The following is a 24,665-nucleotide window of genomic DNA, read 5'->3' on the forward strand; positions in this document are numbered from 1 at the left end:
TTCTCTTGACTTGGATCACATGGATTCATCGTAAGAAATAATATGTACTCAATATATGTCCACACACTTTGGATATCACATCTACAGGAGACCATTTCCCCTTCTTCACCTCAGCACTGTGTGGCCCCCTCACCCACCGGCGCCGTGACTACGTACTCCAGGTCCAGCCTAGCCGTCCGGCCGGCATAGAGCTCCATGTCCCACGTGACCTGGCCAGCCTTTTTCAGCGTGGCTGAAGCCCGGCCCCATTCCTTGATCGCGGCCGTACTTTCAGAAGATGAAACGCTGCCACTGCCAGAATCTATAGTTGCCGAGGCTACGCCCTCGCCGGCAGCCACGGATGATCCATCGACGGCGAGCCCATGTGGGACTTGGATCTCGACCCGCAGCCTTTCATCCTCGCTGACGGGCACCTGGTCGAGCACAAGCAGCGTGGCCGACTTGCCGCTGCCAGCACGCGTCCTGGGGTTTGTGTTGGTTACTGTGGTGGACCGCCGGAAGGTCCCGCTGTTGTCCTTGCTGATGAGAAGACCGCCACCTCCGCTGGCCCGCTTGATGTCGGGCTTGGGGTACACCACGCGAATCGTCGGATCAACGCCCAGGTTGAGCGAGAACGAGTCGCCTGGACTGCAGCGAGGCAGCGTCGTGCGACCCAGAAATGCGCCATCCAGCGTCAGGCCAGCCAGTCCTCGCAGCAGCGTCAACTTGCTCGCGTTCTTGATCCGCGCCTTCAGATAGGCTGCTGGCTTGTACTTGGCCACAATCGTATGGCTGAACACCACAGTGCCTCCTGTCAGGCTGATGCGTGCCACCCGTTGTCGGGACGTCTTCGTGCTGCACGCCAGAGTCTTCAGTCCTGGCAGATCGTATGTCGTCGTCAGCCCCATCTCCTCAAACGCCGAATCCTGGAAATCCAGCTCCGGTGCCCCCGCCATCGTGTCGTCGTCTTCTTCGTCAGTGTCGTAGTTGCTGGTAGTACCGACTTGCATCCCGTGTCGCATTATCCCGGTAACGTTTGCGGGCTGCGGTGAAGCAGCCGGTGGACAGGCCGCGCCGAAAAGGGTGCCGGTGGTTCGGCCAAATGCTGACCTAGCCGACATAGCGTGTAGCGTCGGCTGTTGTGCCTGTTGAAACAACATCTGGTTTTGTGGCGCGAAGAGATTCTGCTGTCTACTCGACTTGTTGCGCGGCTGCTCATTTGCCGCCAAAGTCGCTTTGTCATTGCTGTATGCGAGCTCCTCGCGACTCTGAGTGATGCTACCGAGGCCGGAAGTTGAAATCAAGAAGCCGATCCTGTTTAGCTTGACGTGCCACGGCACGAGAGTCGGGATGGCATCGTTGAGGCCGGGAAAGGTCGTCTGGCTCGTCGAGAGCACTACCTTGCAGCTGCTCCACGTCTCTGACGTCTTGTTGGTCAGGTCCGCGTCAAAGCACAGCACCGCCGATCCCGTAGTCGTCGATAGCTGCAGGTCGTACTTTGGCGACCAGAACGCCGACGTGGTCACATACGAGATGGTCAAGTCGCATGTCAGGTCGGCCGTGTCGTCCACCGCAGATTCTTCGCCACCTTCGCCCGCTCCTTTCACCCCCAATACCTCTGTCACACTGGCAATCGACGTCCGTCGCGACGATGCCGGCGTGTAGCCCGCAGCATCCAGTGTGATGCGCACCGTGTAGCACCGTGAAGGCCACAGACTCTTCAACTCCTCACTGATCCGGTCCTTCTCCTTTTTCTTCTCCAGCTCTCGCTTCTTCTCCCGTTTCTCGGCCTTACTCGCCTTCATCTCGAGCCACTTCTCTTTCATCTTCCTTCTCACTTGTAGCTGCACCAGCTTCTTCTCCTCGTCTTGCACCTTGGCGATCGTCTTGGCCAGTTCCCGTAACTGGAGCTCGCCCTTCATGTGGTCCCCAAACGCCTTGGCGCGCTCCGTCCGGTATGCCTCAAGGGCCTCACTAATTGCCAAGCTTCGCTCATTGTCAAGCAACTTTCCGTACGCGTCCAGAATTCTCAGCCGGTTCTCTGCGCTGGACACTGTCTCCTTCGCAGCCTTCTCCGTGTCACGCAGCGCTGTCATGCGACTACGGACCTCTTCCAGTTTCACACGCGTCTGTTTCACCTCCACGCTCTCATCCTCGCTCATCTCATTATTACTCTGAGGGCACTCCTCTTCATCGCTTCTAGGATAGATGTCGTCAAAGTCCTCCTGGTTGGGCAGCAGCTCAATGGCAATGTCCGAGATGACTGCAGACCCGGTGCCCTCAACCTTGATGGAGTTCTCATCCGTCGTCGGAGCGAAACCTACAACTGTAAGTTGGTTGGCTCCTGGCTGTAAGGAGTATCAGCAAAGGACAAGATGAGGATATACAGGATCAGGCAAACATTGTGCTTTGTGTTTACCTTCAAGATGACACCCTTGATATCCCGAACCACCTGTGCCCGTGTTGGAAACAGAGAAACTGAGCGGGTGGGCAGGTCTCGGACGAGGAACTCCTGGCTTTGAACAGAGTCCATTGCTGACATCCGTGTCTCGATGTGCTGTGATGGTGTTTTGTATGGTGCTGTGTCCCAAGCCAGACTTGAATGTCTGTGGCCGATTTAGGCAGCAGCTTGCAGAAGCAAAGCAGTGGTGACTGTCAAGAAAATAATACAGAAAAGGGGAGGAGCAACCCACTACTTATAGCTGTATAAAACAAGCGGCTGCCTGCGAAAGCTGTAAGCAGCTGAGGGGGGGGGCAGAGAGCTTAGGACAAATCAGCTTGGAGCATAGTCAAATCAGCCCCGCGGTAAGGCATACTCAGCGCTACAGCTGGCAGTCCCAAGAGCCCAATTAACCCATCACGGTACAATACAGCTGCTGAACTGCAGACTCGACAACGATTCGACGAAAACGTATGTGTCCACAAAACACCTGCAACGGTTATCAGGTCCCAAAGAAGTGCCGAAATATACTTCCATTTGGTGCCTATAGAGCACGGGAGCAAGTCCGTCGTCCTACACTACAACTGTATCTAAGGGCACAATGGACTGCTATGTCAACCATTTCAGCCAGTCTGGTCTTTCGGTCTGCTACACATCCCACAGCTCAGACCCAGCCCGTCACGTGCTAGCTGGTCAAAGGCTACACGCACAGCAAAAAGAATCTAGTGGTGAGAATGCAGAGTTATTAAAGTAACAAGGATCATCTGCTCTGAGCCACTGGCCCTAAATCAAACGCTGTCAATGAACTATCTTATCGTCATCGTCGTGTACGGATCCTTCTCCGATCCCAAGCTCTCGGTCATCTTTCCTCTTTCCTCTTCCTCTCTCCCATCCTCACTTCTTCCCCCAGAGCAAAACCCGCCACCTCCAGCCAGTCAGCTGCTCGAGGTCGCCGTCGTTTAGCGGCTCGTCGCCGCGCTCCATCTTGATGCTCAATTTCTTGAGTCGACGGGCAACGGTACGGGCCACCCGCAGCGTCACCTCGTTGCTGAAGACGTACAGCACGGCAAAGACGAAAAAGGCCATCGACGCCAGCCGGCTCACGCCGCCTCGCTCGGACTTGAGCAAGCGGTCGACCAGCTCACGGCTGCGCGCAAACGCGTACTCGGTGCTGTTGGACGCAAAGACGGCCGTCGACGACGACGAAGACGGGCGCGCGTGCCTTGAGCCCGATGACCGTCGCCGGAACAGCCGCCGAACCAGCGGGATGAACGTCGCCAGGAAGCCGCCCACGAGCCAGCGTCGGAACCGGTGGTTCTCGGCTTCCTTCGCTGCCATCGCCACCGATTTGCGCACGTCACGCAGCTGAGCCAGCGCCACGCCCGTTTGTGCCCGCAGCTCGGCTCGCACTGCTGCCGCCGTCGTTCCCGGCACGTTGGCCGCTCCTGCGCCGTACTGAAGGTGCTGGCGGTACTGCTGCTGCAAGTCTGCCAGCCGGTCCACGGCTGCCTCTGCCCGCGAGCGAGCCAGCTGCATGTTCGTCGTGCTCGCTGTCAACGCCGTCGTGTTCATCGGCCCCGGCGACTGCGTCATCATCGGCGCCCGCAGCGACGCTCCTTTCATCCCTCCAACTCCCCCGACCACCGATCCAGACGTCGAATGTGTCGGCTGCGGTGGGAGCTGCGCCAACGGCTGCGTCGAATACGGCAGTGTTGCATACTGCTGTTGCTGCTGCTGCTGCTGCTGCTGATGCGATGGCGGCTCCGCTGCCGACCGGTAGGGCAGTTTCTGTCGCAGCTCCTGCTGGCTCTCCAGCGGCGTTGATGCTGCAGACTCGTATGTTCGCGACACCTTTGACGTCGCGGTCCCGCTGGTCGTCCCTGTTGAGACAGGGACATACGGCGCCGTGTACGTTCGTATATTAGACGGCGAAGGAGGCGATTGGGAATCCATCTTGCTGTGTCATGAAGCGATGGTCCGAGAAGGTCGAAAATACGTTTGCTCTAGGGTGTACGGAGTATCGGATGCGTAAACCCTTTTTTGCAGTCGCATTAGTTTCATTCACTATTATACCTGCTCCCTTTTAGAATGGCGGGATCTCAGCTACGAAAATTGAGGAGGCTGGGAGGCCTGTTTTAAATATCTCTGCACCGCTCCAGCTGACCGACCACATGTTTTTGCTGGTGGGGCAACGAGCCAGGGTATTCGACATCTCTGCCACCAGCGAATCAGTGTCCCGGCTGCATGCATGATCATGTAAGATACTTATGCCCCGTGTTAGTGTTGGGGCTTTGGACATTGCTGCCATCTCCACTAAGTCGGCATATTTGGCCGCAACGATGGCAAAGAACAGCACAATTCAGCACCGGTTCGTGGTCAACTTATGCTTCAATTATGCAGACGGTTTAAGCATTTGCCATTCACTGTGCCGCAATCTCAGCCATCCCGAACTCATCCCGTCGAAATAGGTACGCCGAACACGCTCCTCAAGAGCGTCCTTTTCAGTCCAGTGAGGCTAAAGTAGTCTCAGCTGCGCCCAGCCACGAAAGGTTGCGGCGACCCATAGTATTTCTTGCAGCATCATCCCGGCGATGACGCCCCCCCCCCCCCCCCGGGCCAAACGCAAAAGGCTTCAGCCCAGGCTTCCTTCCTCTTCTCTGTCACGCCACCATATCACGCGGGTGGAGGCTCGCGCGCAACGGTTCCAGCAGGTCTTCTAGACCCCACCGCAGCATCCCGTAGTTGAGCTCGCCCGTGTGCTGGATGCTCTGGATTGTTGAACAGCAGTCTGTCGTCTGTGTCTTCAGGTCGTCTGTCAGGATTGCAGCACACTCTACTGCCAGGGCCTTGTCACGCCTTTCATATCCCTTGTCGCTCTCATCTTCACTCTCGCTGCTCCCTCCGTTGAGCAGCTTCCAGAGCTGGTACAGCTTCCACATCCGGTCTGCACACAACTGGGCGTGGACTATGGCCTCTCTGGTCGTCTGTGTCCCCAGTGCCGCTGGCGTGCCTCGCCGCCCCAGTCTTGGCCGCAACCACTGCAGCTCGCTCACCCAGAACGAATGGGCCCCCAGCTCAAACTTTGTCTCGTGAAGGGCGCACAGTCGTGGTGCTGTGTCATGATAAAGCCTCTCGCTCGCCTGGATAGCAGTCTCGTTGGCATCGTTATTGCAGAAACTTTCGCTGCCGCTATCGCTGCTGTCGCTTTCGTTGCTGCTGCTTCCATTGTCGTCATTCCCTGCACGTCGCTCTTTAGCCAAGCCACCGCAGTATCCCATGCTGCTCGTGGATTCACCGTTGGAGCTCTCCGCGCCTGCCAAAGACTTTGCAAGCATAGTCACCCTCTTCACACAGACTTTCATCATCCGCTTGTCAGCCTCGGCCACCGGACAGCCGCATAGCCAGCGGGTGTAAACCTGAACTATACACATTTTCGAAGCGCCAGGTCCTTCTTTTGTCTTTCGTATGATACAGTTGCCCTGACCAGGAAGTTGGGTTGTTCAATGAGAAGTTGATGCTTAGTCAATAAGCACGTTTAATTGACTGCTGTGTGTGATGGGGTATCACAAAAAGTCCAGGCGGCAGAAAGAAGATGCGAGAAACGATCGAGCATCCTGTCGTTCTTTTCGTCCCCCGAAACCATATGTGCGTTTTCTATTTTTCTAAGGAAGGTGCGACTTACTTTTGTCAGGAAAGAGCCAATACGGCATCGTGTCCCAACATCCGAAGACCATATTGCCTCGTTAGGAAGGAACCCACCTAGTTATGAATATGGAAGTCGCAACGGATAAAAAGTTCACCGAGATTTGTTGCTCAAACAGAAATCGTATTGTGATTGCTGTACATTTGATCTTGATTGCAATCAGCATGCCCCAACCCTCTCCGTGTACAATTTCTAACCGGTGCATAGGCTCTATTATTAGGAAAAGACGGTACAAAACCAACAAGCAGCTGGACATTCTGCTACATTGCTTTTGGCAGCCGTTGTCATGGGCTGACATGTACGGAACTTCCCAGCCAACTTTATGTGTGGGGATGACATGCAAGTCAGTGGCGACAACGAAGCGGCAGCTAGATCCCCGCGCGAATCCATGACAGGTTCCCCACAGGCATTTGAAATGATGCTTTCGACGAGGCCGGCTAAGATAAGGTTAACGATCGCGCGCTGTGCTGAATGGAACCCAATGGAACGTAGCCAAACTGCTCAACAACTGCTCTGGGAACAAGTGGTTGCCTGAAAAGCATACTTGTCGCTTGTGAGCTGGCGCTGCCGAAAAGAAAGAAGTATTTTACTGCCTTTTCAATATCTCATCTTTATTTGTGCCCAGCATAACTGAACCAGCGGATATGTACCTGGCTCATTATGTAATTTGTCGAGCACAAAATTCCTCAAGACAATGCTCGTAGAGCCATTATTCGTATTAGAACCTTACGACAATCGTTCTTAACCACCACAAGTCAGTTACAAGCTCCATGAAGCGAAAACTATACCGTCAATTCCGTGACGACAGTTGCATTGCATACCATATGTGTGAGGGGCGTTGTGCAACATCAAAGTTACGGAGTAGTTGTGCATTTGCCTCTATTGTGTCTATTCGCTCCGCTCTTCGTATCGCCTGACCGCTTTTTTTCCTCTATGAAGCCGGGCAAGCATCCCAGCTTGACCATCCCCTGCTCCGGTGCCACTCTGTCATTATCTCCATCGTCGTCTCGGCGACGTGACGGTTGGTTTTCATAAAAACCATTTCGTATGGGTGAATGTTGGCGCCGAAGTAATGCCCGTCGACAAGCGGGTCAGCATTGCGCTTGTCGCTTGCACAATACGAGGTAAGGTCCTCTTCGTCGACGCTAAACGAGGTCAGCATGACATCGACGTCATACCCTTGCGACCGGATCAGCCCGGTTATGCCAATTTCGGAATGTACCGCCTTGTTTCGGTCTTCGAAGCAGGCCGTGAATCCAACAGGGTCGTCTTTCCCCCCCCATTTGTCCACATTATCCAAGGATGTTGCGAGCGTACGATTCAACAGGATGGACATGCCCACGTCGTCCGTGGCCAGAACCATTGTCTGCAGGTGCGGGTGTGGGAAGCAGTTGATTGTTGTGCCCACCAGCTATAATTCGAAAGAGCCGATCAGTCTCCAGCCCAGGGACAAACTGCTTCGTGCGAAGAACCGGGAGTACATACCTTGACGCGATCGTTGAGGCGATTGAGAAATGCATCCGTCCAACAGGGTTTCATGTAGTTTGGGAAAAACGGCCCGCGGACACTTGCGTTCATGACAACAAATCGCTTGTAGCTCTTCCACCGATCGCCTGCTAGCAGAACCTCGCCAAAGGCCCCCAGATCGTAGCAGGTATTATTTCGTTTGACCACTTCCACGTTCGGATGACTGGGGATCAGGTCGGTGGCATTTGTCGGCCCGTTGAAGATGAAAACAAAGTCGGCCGCGCCATGGATGCCCTTTTGCACGAAAAAGTCCAGGTTCTCGCGGCTAGTGTCGGATTCCGCATATGCATAAAGTACCAGCGGTCGTTGATACTTCTCGATTGGCGTAACATGTGCGATGGTAGCAGCGGTTTTGTCTCTGAGATCCTGTTTGTTGTGGTAATGAGTATGTGCTTTCTTTCGTAATCGCTGTTTGATGAACTTACTTGAAAGGAAGAGAACTGTGCCAACGAATACAAAACCAACAGGATGGTGGCTACAAAGGCAGCTGCCTTCCACGGAGTGATGTGCAGCATGTCGGTCTATTTCAAGCAAAATATACCGGCTTAGGCATAGAACGTTTTGATGGCTAGGTTGCGTCCTTCTACCTTTCGGAGTACAGATCGCACATTTACGTCTCCTGCGGTACGCGTAAGTCTTGTAAGATACGTTAATTCTCAAACAAGTATAACACATCCCTCTTTGCCAGCGCCGCTTACGGTGACGCTACTTTAAATGCAAAATCTAGCCATAGCAAAAGAAATACGGTACGGATAAGGTATGGAGTACCGACTCTAGCAAGACCTTGTCTCTCGCCGTACATCAGGCACCTTCCAGCGTACCCGTTACACTATGGAGGCCCTGATCGACACCTGTACATGGAGCACATTCTTATGTCGGGTACGTCGGTATACTTGCTAGCTGCGTGATAGTACATAGTAGTCGGGGTTGCCGGTGTAATGGAGTTTCCACACTTTTATCAACAGGGTCAGTTATGCGTACAAAGGGTTAAGTCTTAGGAATGTGGGACCTGAATGATCATCGCCAATTAAGTCCAAAATTAACCTCATTGATAAGCTAAATCAAGCTTCTGTCAAACCTGCCTGGGCCTGATTCCGGACGGAGCAGGGGGAAAAGGAGATGGATTTGTGTATACGAAATACTCCGTAGTACGATGATCTACAGGACACAACCCGGAACTCTACAGTATGTATGCTACCTTGTACGTCGTAAGACGCATACGACGTACGGATGAAACTGGAATGCCCGCATGAGTGCATGTTTCAGCTACGAGCTCAAAAGGGTATAGTTTTGTCGTGTCAAGAAACAAGTGTCGAGCTGTTATTACCTTGCTGTAAAGGAAAAGCCAAGTATCTCCCAATTTACCAGCCGCCAGTCATTACAAAATCTACTCCGTACTCTGTACGTGCTCAGCTTTTGCTTTCCTTAAGAAAAAAAAGTATGCACCTCGTCATAGATAGCACCTTCCCATATCGTACGGAGAAGTGCGGGGTTCAAGCCAGCCTCGACCCCACGCGATTGGTCCAGTTTGACATCTCTTTCAATCAACAAAATTATATGCAGCCTCACCTTGCATGCCGAACGTTTGCGCTTGTCCCCTCTGAAAATGGTAAGAAAAATTGTTGATCGAAACAAAACTTCACCTACGAGAACTATAAGACACAACACATATCCAGTCTCGTAACCATGAGCATCAAGGCAGCCAGTCTCCCCACCTTGTCCAGTCTTTACAAGACTGGCCAGATGGCAGCATCGGCTACTGATTCTCTCGCAGCCTATACGGCCTCCAATTTGTTGAATGACAAGATATCTCTATGGAAAGGCGATATCACGAAGCTGGAGGTTGACGCCATAGTCAACGCTGCCAACCGCGGCTTGATGGGCGGTGGAGGAGTCGACGGTGCTATCCATCGTGCGGCAGGAAGTAGCCTTTTGGAGGAGTGTATCAAATTAAGGGGCTGTGAGACTGGAAAAGCCAAGATCACATCGGCATATCGACTGCCGAGCAAGAAGGTTATCCACACGGTCGGGCCAGTGTACCACGACCAGAGCCAAAGGGACTCACGCGCACTGCTTTCCAGCTGCTATCGCAGCAGCCTAGAGCTTGCCGTCAAGGAAGGCTGCAGCAGCATTGCGTTTTGTGCCATCAGCACGGGAATCTATGGATACCCTAGCAGAGACGCGGCAACAACTGCAACGACAACGGTCCGGGAATATCTTACTGGCCCCAACGGCCACAAAATTGGCCGTGTTGTTTTTGTCGTTTTCGAAGTGAAGGACGTCCATTCATACGAAAGCTGTCTACCGTGAGTTTTTGTAATTTGGTACTTGAAGGCCTACCGATTGTTAATACGTCTGTTCCTAGAATTATCTTCCCTCCGGCTACCAAAAAAACAGCCGATGGTGCAACTGCATTGGCCCCGGAAACAACCGCTGACCCCGATGTCGGCGAGGCGGCTACGAAGTGAAATGCAGCAGCTTCTACTTAAACTTTCCGACGATCTTTTGATGAGAGCAAGGTTGCAGTAAGTGAGACGTGAAGGAGGAGAACACCGCTGGCTTGGCCCAGTAGAGCATTGACGAAGAACGTGATTTGCACGAAAAATATGAAGGGTGAAGACCAGTTATGTAGACTCGAAGATTGAGCGTTATGTGATTTGATGAATGAGCCAAGTTTTACGCGAATTGGCTTGCTCTTGCCCCAACAGCTCTTAGGCTCGTGCTCAATTCCTGGCATCAAATGAATCAGTACCCAAAATGCATCGTTGAAGCGCAAAACCAAAGCGCAGCATTAATTAGCGTAACTACAACCATGATATTAAGTTTTTTTATTAAGAGTTTGTATGCGGCTGCTGTTGCCTATGTCATGAACATGAATGATGCCCCGTTACTGTAAATGGCAAACCGACCCAAACGCCATCATGATGCCAATTAATCCCCGTATCGTGCGATGCATTTATGCAATATATTAAAAACAAAACTGTTTTGCGTAAAGACCGTCTTGCTGATGCCTCTCAGCACGTCAGTGTGTATGATTGCCAGGTGCCGTTCTGGCAAACGCCAACGGGCGCCACGACTGGAGACTCGGTGCACTCAGCATCGCTGTAGAGTGTAACTACTATATGTCAGGACCAATGGCACTGAAGAACAAGACCTGATAGAGTGGACTTACGTGTGCACAGATCGTCTGCCACCAACAAACTGCCGATGGGATCGACAAACGGGAGGCATTCGCCGTCACTAGATTTCTCTAGTGTGTACACGCCCTGGTTCTCGTCAAGGCACCCAGAGACGCCGAATGTACGAAAGTCTGCTTCGTGAGGATCCGCGGCTTGACGGGCTAGCGGTGCGGTGGTTGTGTCTTGCCCTGCGGTCGAGAATGGAATCGGAGAACCGGCAGTGAGCTTGGAAAGGACCAGGGCAGCGATAGTGGCGACGGTAGAGAAGTACATTTCGAAGTCGGTTGTAATGCGGCTTGTAGACCGGAAAAGAATTTAGGCAAATTGCGTTTGTTATCGTGGCAGTTGTGTAGAAAGGCTTGTCTCGATGGCTGATGGAGTGTAGAATCGAATTTTGGCTTTTTGAAAAGGGAGACTGGCAATTCTTCTTTTATATTCTGAAGATCTTAAAATTCCAGCTTACTCGTAGGCAATTGCAATAGTCTGCCCACCGCCTACCCACAACTCGTTGTCTTGCATGGGCTGGCCGATTTGTTGGGTTTGCGTCATGAGATCTTGGCTTGTTCGGGATCTTTTTTTAGCTCGTGTATGCAGTCTCCTCCGCTGAGGATGACCGATGCTTCCTGCTTCCGCTCTATTCCATTCTCGCTTGATTCTCGCTCGGTCAATATTTTTGGGTGCTGGTTCCACATGGGTCAACTGCAGCTCAAGTGGCCAACCACAAATACGGAGGCTGGTCAAGAAACTTGTATACGTCTGCGCTGTTTGCCAGATTGTCGGTCTCGAACATAAATGGTTGTGAAACCAACGGCTAGGCTTAGCAGCGCACACCCTCACCGTCTTGAGCAATTCGCTGTACAGGCAAGTCCAGCCTCTCGTTTTTTCGTAATCGGCTCAAATGCGAAATGCCGATGGCGGAAACCCATTTCAGTGGAGTCACCTCAGCCTCTTCTGGTAAAAGCACAAGTCAGCTGCCCCGCCACTTGCTTCTGCACCTGATCGAACAGATGAAAACAGCACTGGACAACGAGAGTGGCGCAGGCGGATGAACAGCCGAGCAATGTCCATTTTACCGGATCTTGGATGCACAAACCCGAATCAATGAATCCTGCGAACCAAAAATACTTGTGCCGTCAGCCTCTTTGCCAGCACAGGACCTGACGTCATAGACATCATATCTGTGCGGTCAAGCAGTGAGATCCACACGTTACCCGAAGTGGTGGCAAAAACACCAGTTTACGGAGCAGTCCGTACTTTCGCCTGCGTCGGATTTGGAAAGCCAAGCACTGTTTTATACAACCGATGCAGTACGAAGTATGGAGTATGCATATGCACTTCTTAGTCGAGCTTTTCAAGTCGTCCTTACTATGTACAAGCGAGCCTTTTGTTGCCATATTTAAGCTGTTTTATGGCGTCAAGGCGAGCTCAAAAGTGGACAAATTGCCTATGCTTTCGGCCTCTCGGATGAAGCGGCAGGCCATAGGACAACTCAATTTTTGACGATATTCCACGCGCGGCGTTGTAGAAGAGGTGCTGGCAGCGTAGCCAGTCGTCGTCGAGTAAGTTGCAGAACACGTACAGCACCTCGTTGGCAGGCTTGAATAGCGCCTCGATAGCCGTGCGTTTATCAGCAGCAGCGACCGCCTCCGTAAAGGTCAAGCGAACGAGCTGTCGACCAAGCCGGGCGGCCATCCCTGGGCGTGTGTTGTGGTAGTAGTAATCCTACTGCGGGCTCTGTTTAAACAGTCTACGTAACAACTCCTTTGGCCTTTCTAGAATTCTCTCAAATCCTTCTCCGTGGCGGGTTTGTGCTCAAAGTCAGGGCCCGGAAGCGCAATAAAATCCAGCTCTTCTTTGCTTTAGATATCGTGGTCTTCAAACGTCCCGCACGAGATGCGCCCTATCCCAAAACCCATCAAGGCCTACCTCGTCGGCCGTCAAGCTATTCCAGCGGACCATCTTCCCCTCCATGTCAAACCACCCGACATAGATTTCTGCTTGTAGTGTTCCTTTTTTCCCTTCAGCTGACTTGAGAGCTGCGTCGCTTCTTGGCCTGTAGTATCTTACGTCCGCAAGTCTCCTTTGCAAATGCGCGTCGTTCGCCATGCGACCGGGCACGGGCCAGGATATCCATCCTGGTCTTCTTGAGAGAGGCAAGCCGCCTTGACAAGAAGACAATGTTTAACTATCGAGTGCACGTCTATATTGCATTGATACATCGGTAGATGAGAAATCTTGCTTCAGACAAGGAAAAATACCAACTTGCATATCGTTGAGCGGCGGGAAGCTTGACGAATCGCTCAAAAATCTGCATCATCTGCTCGTCGTCCGACACAACTGTTTCGGGGCCCCATTTTGCTATGGGGATTTCCACACTTAATGTGAAATAAACTCACTAGTAGGTAGAGGTCGCAGCCATGCAGGTACGACCGCTTGAGATTCTGGGCCATGGTGATTGTCATGCAGTATGAGTTTTTTGTTAATATCGGCTAAGAGGAAAGTTTGAAGCTGAAGAGAAGAAAACCAACCGCTTCAACGCTACGAGACGGACGCTATAGCGGGCGGTAGGCCGAACGCAAAACAAGATTAGGAATATCGTGTAAGTGAATAAAGCGACGAAATACTCCGTACGCTAAATCACACAGGACAGAGTAGTAGAAGACCAGTAACGCCTCGGTGTGCTCTTTCTTGATCTCGAAAAAGTCATGTTATCCCGTTCTACTATGTAACGGCACCATCCTACCGGTGCGCCGTCGTCCGCCTCTGCGCGCGCCGAATACGCAGCCATCGACAGGCGGAGGCCTAATATTAGGACGTCACGTGTGTCGCATTCTAACGCGTCCCACTGCAGTCGACACTCTACTAGCACCCCGCTATTATGGTTCGCCTAAAGCCAAAGGTAAGATAGCAGCGATACGAGGTCGGCTGGCCCCGTAAATCAGCACTTCCGGCAGTGCGACATGGCCTATCAACAACGGCCTGATGGGGCAGTATCCTGTCGCAGTGTATGCTGTATGGCACCTCTGCACCTTCCTCCTGCGCAGAGACAAGACCGACACACACATCATTTCCGGTTATGTAGTTTGCTTCAGCTTTAGAAGAACACACAAGAAACATACCGTGCCGAATCAGCACTACGGAGTTGTAAGACACGTTGTGGCCATGGCTGTGGGTACATTGTCTCTTATCGCCAGTCTTCACCTTCCTGATTTAGAAGGTTGCCAGGCGGATCCAATTGATCCTTGCTAGACAAACCAAAGCTCCTACGGGTACGTAAGAGATTTGGTGCACACCAGGAACATGGCGGCTAAACGAGAGAGCCGAACGGGATTAGGCATCTTCAGTGCCAAGTCAAATGAGCTCTTGCCCAAACCACGCGAAGGTAGGGTCAAAAGGGCAGGAGGTGTGGCAATGGGTCTTCGTTTTCTCCGTCACCCGAAGGCAACATCAGAAATATATGCAGGGACACTGCAGGCGGCATGAGAGAGCTAGGAGCAAGGGGGTGCTCTGTGTAGCTGGACCCAGACGCGAGAGATAAAAGCACCAAGCCTCCCCCCCTCTTGGCCGCCCAGAGGATGGCACCCCTCTGGTTGTCATCCAGATCGGACAGCAAGTCAAGGTCAGACCGGAAGTCATGAAGTCTGCTGCCTACACTCTCGCCTCTGCCATCCTTGCAGGATGCGTTGCGGCCTCTAGCTGCGATGCCGACAACTGCTTGCGTGTTTTCCGGGCGACCAACATCACCGGTCGTCTGCAGAGTGCCCAAGAGTTCTGCTCCATGTACACGGCTACAGGCACCGCGGCAGCTACTGCGGTCATCCCGGATTACGCTGCGACTGCGTGTGCGAGCAACCAGGTCGGCCCCGAGTCTTTCCGGATCTCGAGTGCCTGCTCGTGCATTGCCACCAGCACAGCGACGCCAACAGCAACCGCATCTCCCACGACTGCGAACCCTTGTGCTACTGTCAGCAGTCTGTGGTCTGCTGTGGCTGCCGTTAGTCGTAAGTCGAGAGCCGATATGGACGAGGTGTCTTCCAGAACAGATTGCTAACAGGGACGCGCAGCCACCCCAACAATCCCGGCTGCTCTTGCCTACGAGTGTCTGCGTTCGGTTCCCCTCCACAAGGACGATGCCATTGAGCTCGTGGAATCTATTGAGCCGTACCTGGAATGGCAGACGGATGCGGCCTACAAGGCTGACCCGCCGGCTACCTACTTCTACCCGGCATACGACATGTTTGCTACGCTTGCTGAGATCAAGACCATGCTTGAGAATGATATGTACACTTCGGAGTACGATTTCCAGGCGGACCTGTATGCCAAGGTCTTTGGCCAAGGCCATGACGGCCACTTTGTCTTCTACCCGGACCTTCTGACCAGGATCTTCCAATTTGGCCGCCCGTACTCTCTCGTCTCGATCTCCGAGGACGGCACATCTCTGCCGGTCATCAAGGTTTACGAAGACGTTCTTTCGTCGCCAAGCACGGCCTCGACCGTGACACACATCAATGGCATCGATGCGGCAAAGTACGTTGAAGACACCATCTTCACCGCATCTTTCAACCAGGATCCCGACGCTGCATACAACAGCATGTTCTTCTCCAAGGCTTCCTCTGGTGCTTCCGATGGATCGGGCTTCTTTAGTGGTTCTGGTCGTATCCGGTATATCTACCAGGGCGCCAACACGACCATTACCTTTGCCAATGGGACAGAGCTCGCCTTCGAGAACTTTGCCCAGGTCAAGACGCCGCTCAATGGCATCACCGATGGCGAGTCCCTTTACACAAAGTTCTGTGGCGCGGTCGACTCTGGGGACCAGGCAACGTCGGCTTCCACTTCTTCCGGAATTGTGGTCCCTGGTTACCCGAATCCTATTGCCATCACGAATGACTCTATCGTGTCGTGCTACTTCCTCGATGGCGAAGGCTATGAGGATGTCGCTGTTCTATCTCTTCTGGCTTTCGAGTCAGAGTCGCCGTCTGAGTTCCAAGCCGTGCAACACGAGTGCATCGTCAAGGCTGTGGCAGCAGGCAAGACCAAGCTTGTCGTCGACCTCAGCGCAAATGGTGGCGGCTACATCCTCCAGGGCTACGATTTCTTCCGCCAACTGTTCCCACACATCGTGCAGGACGGCTTCTCGCGCTGGAAGGAGAACGACGGCTTCATGGCCGTGTCGAAGATCTACAGCGACCTTGTGGCTAAAATCGACCCTTCCACTTCCTCTGACAGCGATCTGATCGAGGACTACGAGTCTTGGTTCAACTACAAATACGACCTCAACGTCACTGACCAGCCGTTCCTCACGTTTGAGGACAAATTCGCCCCGCGTGTGTACAAGAACACCAACTACACGGCCGTTATGCGCTGGAATCTGACTGATCCGCTGACGACGTCCAACTGGACCTACGGCCTGGGCATGGAAATCAGCGGCTACGGCTCGCTGGCCAACCTCACGCAGCCGTTTGAGGCCGAAAACATCATCCTGGTCTACGACGGCTACTGCGCATCCACCTGCACGATAGCGTCCGAGATGCTACGGATCCAGGCCGGCGTCCGGTCTGTCGCCTTTGGCGGCCGTCCTATTGAGGGCCCTATCCAGGGAGTTGGCGGCATCAAGGGATCGCAGACGCTTAGCTATTCAGACATTCACAGCGAGGTGCAAAGTGCCATATCCAACACAGAGGACGCCGAGCAACTGGCTGCTCTGCAGCGATACACTGAGACTCCGATCAAGCGGTCGTCGGCTGCGGCTCTCAACACGCGCGATCAAATCCTGCGGGACAACCTCGAGGACGGCCTTCCCGCCCAATATGTGGTCGAGGAGGCCGACTGTCGGCTGTACTGGACTGAGGAGATGATCACAGACGTGACCGCCGTCTGGAAGGGTGCAGCCAATGCTGCCTTCAACGGCGGGAAATGCGCGGCCGGCAGCATCCCGCAGTCGAAGAAGAAGAGGACCAGCCGGATCGAAGGAAAGCGGCACGTCAACCTGGGCAAGGGCTTCGTCGACTTCAACCGCATCGAGCGCAGAACAGAGCAGAGCCGGGTGAAGTTCGACGCAAGATACAACCAGAAGGTCATTGTCTAGGTAATAGGCGATAGGACGGATAACGTAGTAATATAATAGCGTATGCTGTATGCTTTAAATGAGACATAAAGTAAAACTGCACAGCTATGCCGCTACGTATGGTACATAAACCAGCACATAACACCAAACACCCCAGGCACAGCGAAAAGAAAACATGTGCATCACGCGGTCTGACTCCGACTCTATACGTAGCCATATTCCACTTTGGTCTGCCACCGAAACGCAACAAATCACACGATACGCCCCCCCCTCTTTCCCTGGGTATCAATATAGGCTCAAATCGTGAAGCCTCGCATTTGTAAGAAGAAATGAATAGTGGCATCGACTATCGTGAAATTTCATTCGGCCAAGTGTGTTGACCGTGAAGAACGCCAAATGGACTACCGTGTCGGGATAAACTTCTCAGAGTCCTTCTCCTGCTCGGAAAACGACTCGGGGAATGCGGCGATGCCGGCTATGATGCCGCACACCATGAAAAGAATCGAAACGATGGACCAGACGACACCCCAGCACTGCGACGAACCGCCGTATCGTTTAGAGAACACGCTGGCATCGGATTCGTTGACTTTGCGGAGGATGAGGTCGTCGCAGATATCCCAGACGCTATACAACGACGACATGACGCCGATGAAGAGCTGGAACGGAAAGTGTTAACCAAATTGCCGTCCTTGCAAGACGCAGTATGAAAGAAAGGGCACTCACGACAAAGAACCGCAGCGGTTCGGCGTGCTTGATGAACCAGAAAGCAACAAGTAGTCCGACAGCGAGCAGAATGGTGCCGATGGTCAACCAGTCACGCTTGCCCCACCACAAGGTAAGGAGAAAGCACACGCCCAGCACGATGCTGGCCACCTTACTTGCCACGATGTCGAAGCCGCAGAAGGTCAGCAGAGCGCCGATCAGAGAGGATCCCAAGTAGCCCGCCGGCAGCGTGAGCGCCGCCTTGCCACCCTTCATATGTGTGACACCGCCTTCGCGCGGGTCGAGCGAGATGGAAATGACATGGCCGCCCGTCAGGACCGCCATAATTGCGTGGCCGAACTCGTGGAATGCAATGACGAGCATCTGGACCCAACGCACCCTGTCAGCAAAGGTGGACACAGAACGTGCTCGTTGTAGCGGGCTCACCTTGAAGGGCCACAATATGTAGCGTATATAGGGTATATTCCACAGCAGGGCGATAGCTACGATATAGGCAGCGATGACGCCCAGCGTGACTTTCTGCGTGTTGGACACTGTCAAGCCGCGAGCAGACAATTGGTGGGTCCGGAGATGTTCCGCAGCGCGGTGGACGAGAAGGGGACCGGCAGCAGACAGGGCACGACGAATTGCCGCAGATTGGGCTACGGCACAGAGGACCGGTGCGGCCTGGATGTGAGAAACGGGTGCCATGTCGAAGATGTCGAAGTTTTGCTTCCGTTGAGAGCTATTTCGAGTCAGTGGCCACGTTTAAGGTCGAAGGCTATTTTGTCGTTGACGATGTGTCGTTGACGAGTAAGACGATGGTGCTCGCAGAAGCTGGAGATGGTTGCAACCAAGTAATTCAAGCAATAGCAAGGCCAATGAGCTGGCTGGAGGGGAAAATACAGTGAGCGCCGGCAAAGAAAGGCTGGAAAGCATAAATCAGAAGGGAAAAGGGCACGTTGTATGAGATAGGCCACGAAACAGAGCAAGCAGAATGGGACGTGACACACTGCCGCTTTTGTCTGTCCTGAGACGATCGGCAGGGCAGTGGAAGGCTGTGATGCTAGCAGCAACCGTGCTTTTAGTCGCCGTTTCGACCCTCCTCAAGAACGCCCAACCACTCATTTGCGGTGGGGCACGCCGGATTATGGGCTTGCCGCCCTTGGAGAACGCGTCACCCCCTCCTTCTTACCCTAGACGGAGTTTATTTTAGTGGGAAGAGCGCTGGAATCCCCGCCAGGCTGCGCAGCGTACTGGGCCTGGTTCATTCGTGGCCTACGTGGCTGTGCACAGGAGCACGTACTCGCAGGCTCAGCAGTGCAACTGACCACGTAAGTAATATACGAGTACGAAAAAAAAAACCAATGTCGTCTCATCTGGCCTCAGCCATCATCCAAGAATTGTGTGCTGATATATTTCTGTTACCTTCAGGCTTGAACCGTACGCAGCAAGCATGTGATACGGCACGTGATAATACTGGCGTCGAGATTTCTTGTTACAGACAAGAAAGGGCGAAATATTACGTGCCGTCCTGGCTCGCGATGCGTCGTCAAGTGGAATCTGGGACGCCAACACCCCTACCAGTTCACCTCTTTTATCATCGTCGTCCCGCCCCCGCAAGCAGCGACAAGAAGCCAAGATACGCGAGTGCACCGGGACTTGAAAAAGCTCTAGATCACAAGTACAGCCGGAGACCTAGACAGGAGCGGGGGGTCTTTGAGCAGGCCGGAATTCATAAAATGAATAGACAATGGGAAGACGCTACAAAGTACGAACAGACGACGAAAAGTTTCAGGCATGCTGGATTTTGGGACGATCAAGCAAATTCGGGCCGCCCGTGCTAAGATGCAGCATTCCGAGTGGCTCTTCATCAGATTCGATGGGGCAAAATATTACCCGGGTTTGATTATTGAGGTGGCCAGCACATACGCTACGGAGTAATACTCCGTACAACCCTTTGCTTTAATGCCTTCAGGTCCTGTGTTCCTATATTCCTCTGCATTTTCGACTGGTAAGATACGTTCTCGTTGTAGCCACCGGCTTTACCAATACGCACTGGCCTTATCAGGTTCGTATCGGACTCGCGGGGTGCCGAATGACAAAAGACAAGAACCCAAACAGTAAGGTAAGATACCAGTGCAATGCAGGCGAGGCTTAGTAGATCTAGTAGAGGTAGAATAATTGTTGGGAGAATTGACAGCACATCCTGCTTATTCTCTTAACCCTAAATATTCTCTAGACGCCGAGGGTAGTTCAAGAGTGGCGAACGGTACTTGCTATCTGGGAGACTACTGTCCCAAATTCCAAGTACTCGTTAAAGTCATCAATACGGAGTACATGATGTACACAGCTGGCTACGTGTCAGCTGAAGTATTTTATTATATATCCCGTCAGCAATTTGTACATGCAAACATAGCTTCTAGGAACGAGTGTGGCAAGTGCGGCGACTCTACCAGGGAGCGAGCTATACTTATTCCGGTAATGCGAGAGGGCGGTGAGGCGTTGCTCCAGCAAAAGACAAGGATTTCCTACACTTACTTGTGTTGCCAGGTGGAAGGTCCCACTGAAAAGTTTTTTTTCTGCCTCTATGCTAAAACTTCCACCCCTCCATTGCGCCTACAGTATGCAAAACTAAGTGGTGGTGGTTGGCTGTATTACTGCTATTTTTCCTGCTAAACTCTGGTTATCTCTCTCATTTATAAATCCCTTGTCCACTTTTTTCTCCCAACCTAATAATTCTGTTTTTTTCCTTCTTTCCTCCCTCTCTTCTCCATACTCCCAACTTTCTCTTTCCTTCAACCCTCTCTTTGCTTTCCTTGCCTGAACAGAGCAAGGGAATCAAATATCTGTCGCCGACGTCCTGCGGACAGTCGACAGAGCACGCTTTTCTGCTCATTTCCGGTTTCCCTAAACTTTGGGATAGACGCCTTACGGGCCGGATTCTCATCGACTGGGATAGACATTAGGCTATCTCCTTCCACGACAATACCCTCACCTCAATACCACAATCTCTTCATACCAAAAATCATGGCTTCTGAGAACGCCAAGTCTGACAAGGTCCTCAGCGACCTGGTGCAGAAGCTCACCCTCTCCACCGATGCTGCTGATATCAAGGCGTCGTCTGGTGCGATCGCCACCTTCATCAACGGCGACATCAAGGATCTCGATGTCCCTTCCAAGTAAGTTTCCACACAGATTACGAGTGCTTTTTGGACTTCTCTCGTTGCCTTCACACTTTTGATGCTGTTCCCCACACATACTCCAAAATACACACTCCCCCCACCAACCCCTCGGGCGCCGCTTTTTTTTTTAAAAAAAATTTACGCAAAATCTATGTGGGCTTTTGCAAATAAGCTGTTGGTCAGTGCTTTGGCAAAGCCAAAGTTCTGCCACTGGAGATGTTTACTCGCTTTCTCTTGAATGGTTTCTTGATGATTGTCTTTACGAGCTTGAATGAATATTAACTCGTTTGTTTTAGGACTATCGAGGCCCTGAAGAAGCAGCTGGCAAACAAGAAGGATGCCGGTGCTCGTGAGAAGGCTCTCAACGCCATCCAGGCTATTGCTCAGCACTCCGAGGTTTCGGCCTCGGTTGAGCCGTTCCTGGTTGTTCTTCTGCCTGCTGTTCTTGCTGCCGCTGGTGACAAGATCACTGCTGTCAAGACTGCCTCCATCGCTGCCGGTCTGGCCATTGCCGAGGCTATCAACCCAAATGCTTCCAAGGCTGCTCTGCCGAGCGTCATCGACTCGCTCCGCAATGCCCAGAAGTTCCCCGAGCGTCTGCTGGCTCTGGATTTCATCGACACTCTGATCCGCACATCCCCGGTCCAGATCTCGGTGCGCGTGCCTGAGCTGATCCCTGCCGTCTCTGAGGCCATGTGGGTGACCAAGAAGGAGGTCTCCGCCCGCGCCTACCAGACCATGGAGAAAGTTTGCGGCCTGATTGTCAACAAGGATATCGAGAAGTTTATTCCCGAGCTGATCAAGTGTATCGCCAAGCCGGAGAACGTCCCCGAGACGGTCCATCTGCTGGGTGCCACCACTTTCGTTACGGAGGTCCAGGAGCCCACTCTGGCCCTGATGGTTCCTCTTCTGGATCGTGGTCTTGCTGAGCGCGAGACTGCCATCAAGCGTAAGACGGCCGTCATTGTCGACAACATGTGCAAGCTCGTCGACGACCCGAACATCGTCGCTCCCTTCTTGCCCAAGATGATGCCCGGCCTGCAGAAGAACTTCGACACCCTGGCCGACCCTGAGGCCCGTGACAAGACCCGCCAGGCCCTTGACACCCTCACTCGTGTCGGCAACGTCAAGGATGGCAAGATTCCTGAGGCCAGCAACTTTGGCGATCTGCAGGTCGTTCTTGCTCACCTCAAGACGGTCCTCTCTGGCAAGCCTGCTGCTACTGCCGAGAAGTTCAGCCCCGTCCTGGCCTACGTCGCTGCCATTGCTGGTCAGCTGATTGACGAGCACGAGAGCGAGCAGACCACCTGGATCACCAACCTCAAGTCGTTTGTCTCCGTTCTCGTTGGCGACGCCGCTGCCGAGGGTGTCATCGACTCTCTCCGCAAGAAGGCTCTACCCGGTGCGGCCGAGGAGGCTGAGGTCGAGGCTGACGAGGAGGAGGGAGAGGATCTGTGCAACTGCACGTTCTCGCTCGCCTACGGTGCCAAGATTCTGCTGAACCAGACCAGCCTGCGCCTGAAGCGTGGCCAGCGCTACGGTCTGTGCGGTCCCAACGGTTCCGGCAAGTCCACTCTCATGCGCGCCATCAACAACGAGCAGGTCGAGGGTTTCCCGAAGCAGAGCGAGGTCAAGACTGTTTTCGTCGAGCACGACCTGGACTCTGCTGATACGGAGATGACCACGATTGAATGGACCATGAAGAAACTTGCCGAGGCCAAGGTCGATGTCTCCAAGGAGCAGGTTGAGAAGCAGCTGGAGGAGTTCGGCTTCAGCCCGATGATGATTTCTGGCGAGATCACGGCGCTATCCGGTGGCTGGAAGATGAAGTTGGCTCTGTGCCGTGCCGTGTTCGAGACTCCCGATATCCTGCTACTCGATGAGCCGACGAACCATCTGGACGTGAAGAACGTCAAGTGGCTGGAGGACTACCTCATCAACTCACCCTGCACGTCCATCATCGTTTCCCACGACTCTGGCTTCCTCGACAACGTGTGCCAGCACATTGTGCACTACGAGCGGTTCAAGCTCAAGCGCTACAAGGGTAACTTGAAGGACTTTGTCAACCGCCTGCCGTCGGCCAAGGCGTACTATGAGCTCGGCGCGTCTGAGTTCGAGTTCAGCTTCCCCGAGCCCGGTTTCCTGGAGGGTGTCAAGACCAAGGCCAAGGCCATTCTTCGTGCCACCAACATGAGCTTCCAGTACCCGAACACGCCGAAGCCGCAGCTGTCGGACATCACGTTCCAGTGCTCTTTGAACTCCCGTATCGCTGTCATTGGCCCCAACGGTGCCGGCAAATCGACACTCGTCAACGTGCTGACCGGTGAGCTGATCCCGACGGGCGGCGAGATCTACCAACACGAGAACATGCGTATTGCCTACATCAAGCAGCACGCTTTCGCGCACATCGACAACCACCTGGACAAGACCCCGTCCGAGTACATCCAGTGGCGTTTCCAGACCGGTGAGGACCGTGAGACCATGGACCGTGCCAACAAGATCATCACCGAGGAGGACGAGGCGGCCATGAACAAGGTCTTCCACCTTCACGACAGCTACCGCCGTATTATCGGCATCCACTCTCGCCGCAAGTTCAAGAACTCGTACGAGTACGAGTGCTCGTTCGCGCTCGGCGAGAACATTGGCATGAAGTCGGAGCGCTGGGTTCCGATGATGACGGCCGACAACGACTGGCTGCCGCGGTCTGAGCTGCTGGCGTCCCACCAGAAGCTTGTCGCCGACGTGGACATGAAGGAGGCCCTGGCCTCTGGTCAGTTCCGCCCGCTGGTCCGCAAGGAGATCGAGACGCACTGCGCCAACTTCGGTCTGGATGCCGAGCTGATTTCCCACTCGCGCATGCGCGGTCTGTCTGGTGGCCAGCGTGTCAAGGTTGTGCTCGCGGCATGCTCGTGGCAGCGCCCCCATCTGATCGTTCTTGACGAGCCGACGAACTACCTGGACCGTGACTCTCTCGGTGCGCTGTCCAAGGCGCTGAAGAAGTTTGAGGGTGGTGTGATCATCATCTCCCACTCGTCCGAGTTCACCAAGGATCTGACGGAGGAGGTGTGGGCTGTGCTTGACGGCAAGATGACGCCTTCGGGCCACAACTGGGTGCAAGGCCAGGGCTCTGGTCCCCGCCTCAAGGCGGACGAGGGCGAGGAGGAGGACAAGTTCGACGCGATGGGCAACAAGATCGCGGCCACGAAGAAGAAGGCCAAGCTCACCAGCTCCGAGGCGCGGAAGAAGAAGAAGGACCGGATGGCCCGCCGGAAGCGCGGCGAGGAGGTGTTCAGCGATGAGGACGAATAAGCGCTTCTATGTGATCTAAGCTTAAAACGTTTTGCATCAATGCATGAATGGATTTGCTGCGAGGACGTTTTCTTCGCCTGCCGTCCTGACGAAGAACACCGAAAAGTACCTTCACTGTTTTTTGTTTTTAAGGGAGTTATCCGGCGGTCAATTGGTTTTTCTTACCCTCCATGTTATCTTTTACCGTCTGCACATCAGTCTTCTTTCTTCTCTGTCGTCGACAGTGATAGAGCAAGGTGGCCTTAGGATACATGAAAGGTCCTGTCAGAATCGTGCGATGCATCTAAGATAGAGAGATAAAGGATTGCACAATGAAATGAATGTTAGAATACGCCTTGCTTGAAATTCATGGCATTGTCGCTTATTCTAGCTACTACCAATTCTGTCGAATTCTGGGCGCCCATTGAGAGCGCTCTCTTGTGTGTCGCTACTTCCGGTTGTGTCGACGTGCATGAATTTTTTTTACTCCGTACTAAACAGGCGATTTTAGCACTACAGGCCGCAGTCCATTCGACAACTACACCAACAAGCGAAGGTCACTGTATCACACAAGACTACGAAATATCAAGGAACT

General features: G+C 53.3%; 10 protein-coding genes across 10 annotated transcripts; 3 read left to right on the plus strand and 7 right to left on the minus strand.

Moving 5' to 3' along the window:
* Positions 1 to 110: 110 nt before the first annotated feature.
* On the minus strand, positions 111 to 2,521 carry CMQ_664 (uncharacterized protein; the record flags this gene model as incomplete). Its single annotated transcript, XM_014317743.1, has 2 exons — positions 111 to 2,327; positions 2,399 to 2,521. The coding sequence occupies 2 exons, from the start codon at positions 2,519 to 2,521 to the stop codon at positions 111 to 113; spliced, it is 2,340 nt and encodes a 779-aa protein (XP_014173218.1).
* Positions 2,522 to 3,313: 792 nt separating this feature from the next.
* Positions 3,314 to 4,372, minus strand: CMQ_1270 (uncharacterized protein; the record flags this gene model as incomplete). The annotated part of the gene is made up of 1 exon (XM_014318349.1): positions 3,314 to 4,372. The coding sequence occupies one exon, from the start codon at positions 4,370 to 4,372 to the stop codon at positions 3,314 to 3,316; it is 1,059 nt and encodes a 352-aa protein (XP_014173824.1).
* A 707-nt stretch (positions 4,373 to 5,079) lies between these two features.
* Positions 5,080 to 5,850, minus strand: CMQ_1426 (uncharacterized protein; the record flags this gene model as incomplete). The annotated part of the gene is made up of 1 exon (XM_014318505.1): positions 5,080 to 5,850. One exon carries the CDS (start codon positions 5,848 to 5,850, stop codon positions 5,080 to 5,082), a length of 771 nt encoding a protein of 256 aa, XP_014173980.1.
* A 1,203-nt stretch (positions 5,851 to 7,053) lies between these two features.
* CMQ_1056 (uncharacterized protein) lies at positions 7,054 to 8,164 on the minus strand (the record flags this gene model as incomplete). The annotated part of the gene is made up of 3 exons (XM_014318135.1): positions 7,054 to 7,533; positions 7,608 to 8,015; positions 8,075 to 8,164. 3 exons carry the CDS (start codon positions 8,162 to 8,164, stop codon positions 7,054 to 7,056), a joined length of 978 nt encoding a protein of 325 aa, XP_014173610.1.
* Positions 8,165 to 9,335: 1,171 nt separating this feature from the next.
* CMQ_1695 (lrp16 family protein) lies at positions 9,336 to 10,117 on the plus strand (the record flags this gene model as incomplete). Its single annotated transcript, XM_014318774.1, has 2 exons — positions 9,336 to 9,955; positions 10,015 to 10,117. The coding sequence occupies 2 exons, from the start codon at positions 9,336 to 9,338 to the stop codon at positions 10,115 to 10,117; spliced, it is 723 nt and encodes a 240-aa protein (XP_014174249.1).
* Positions 10,118 to 10,663: 546 nt separating this feature from the next.
* Positions 10,664 to 11,101, minus strand: CMQ_1599 (uncharacterized protein; the record flags this gene model as incomplete). Its single annotated transcript, XM_014318678.1, has 2 exons — positions 10,664 to 10,764; positions 10,822 to 11,101. The coding sequence occupies 2 exons, from the start codon at positions 11,099 to 11,101 to the stop codon at positions 10,664 to 10,666; spliced, it is 381 nt and encodes a 126-aa protein (XP_014174153.1).
* A 1,152-nt stretch (positions 11,102 to 12,253) lies between these two features.
* Positions 12,254 to 13,278, minus strand: CMQ_959 (uncharacterized protein; the record flags this gene model as incomplete). The annotated part of the gene is made up of 3 exons (XM_014318038.1): positions 12,254 to 12,522; positions 12,896 to 13,013; positions 13,225 to 13,278. The coding sequence occupies 3 exons, from the start codon at positions 13,276 to 13,278 to the stop codon at positions 12,254 to 12,256; spliced, it is 441 nt and encodes a 146-aa protein (XP_014173513.1).
* A 1,184-nt stretch (positions 13,279 to 14,462) lies between these two features.
* Positions 14,463 to 16,916, plus strand: CMQ_617 (peptidase s41 family protein; the record flags this gene model as incomplete). Its single annotated transcript, XM_014317696.1, has 2 exons — positions 14,463 to 14,829; positions 14,893 to 16,916. The coding sequence occupies 2 exons, from the start codon at positions 14,463 to 14,465 to the stop codon at positions 16,914 to 16,916; spliced, it is 2,391 nt and encodes a 796-aa protein (XP_014173171.1).
* Positions 16,917 to 17,296: 380 nt separating this feature from the next.
* On the minus strand, positions 17,297 to 18,308 carry CMQ_1336 (uncharacterized protein; the record flags this gene model as incomplete). The annotated part of the gene is made up of 3 exons (XM_014318415.1): positions 17,297 to 17,551; positions 17,619 to 17,981; positions 18,045 to 18,308. The coding sequence occupies 3 exons, from the start codon at positions 18,306 to 18,308 to the stop codon at positions 17,297 to 17,299; spliced, it is 882 nt and encodes a 293-aa protein (XP_014173890.1).
* A 2,319-nt stretch (positions 18,309 to 20,627) lies between these two features.
* On the plus strand, positions 20,628 to 24,091 carry CMQ_1218 (elongation factor 3; the record flags this gene model as incomplete). Its single annotated transcript, XM_014318297.1, has 2 exons — positions 20,628 to 20,779; positions 21,079 to 24,091. 2 exons carry the CDS (start codon positions 20,628 to 20,630, stop codon positions 24,089 to 24,091), a joined length of 3,165 nt encoding a protein of 1,054 aa, XP_014173772.1.
* Between the last annotated feature and the right edge of the window lie 574 nt (positions 24,092 to 24,665).

This window comes from Grosmannia clavigera (genome assembly GCF_000143105.1).
Source record: "Grosmannia clavigera kw1407 unplaced genomic scaffold GCSC_140, whole genome shotgun sequence".
Classification (NCBI taxonomy): Eukaryota; Fungi; Ascomycota; class Sordariomycetes; order Ophiostomatales; family Ophiostomataceae; genus Leptographium; species Leptographium clavigerum.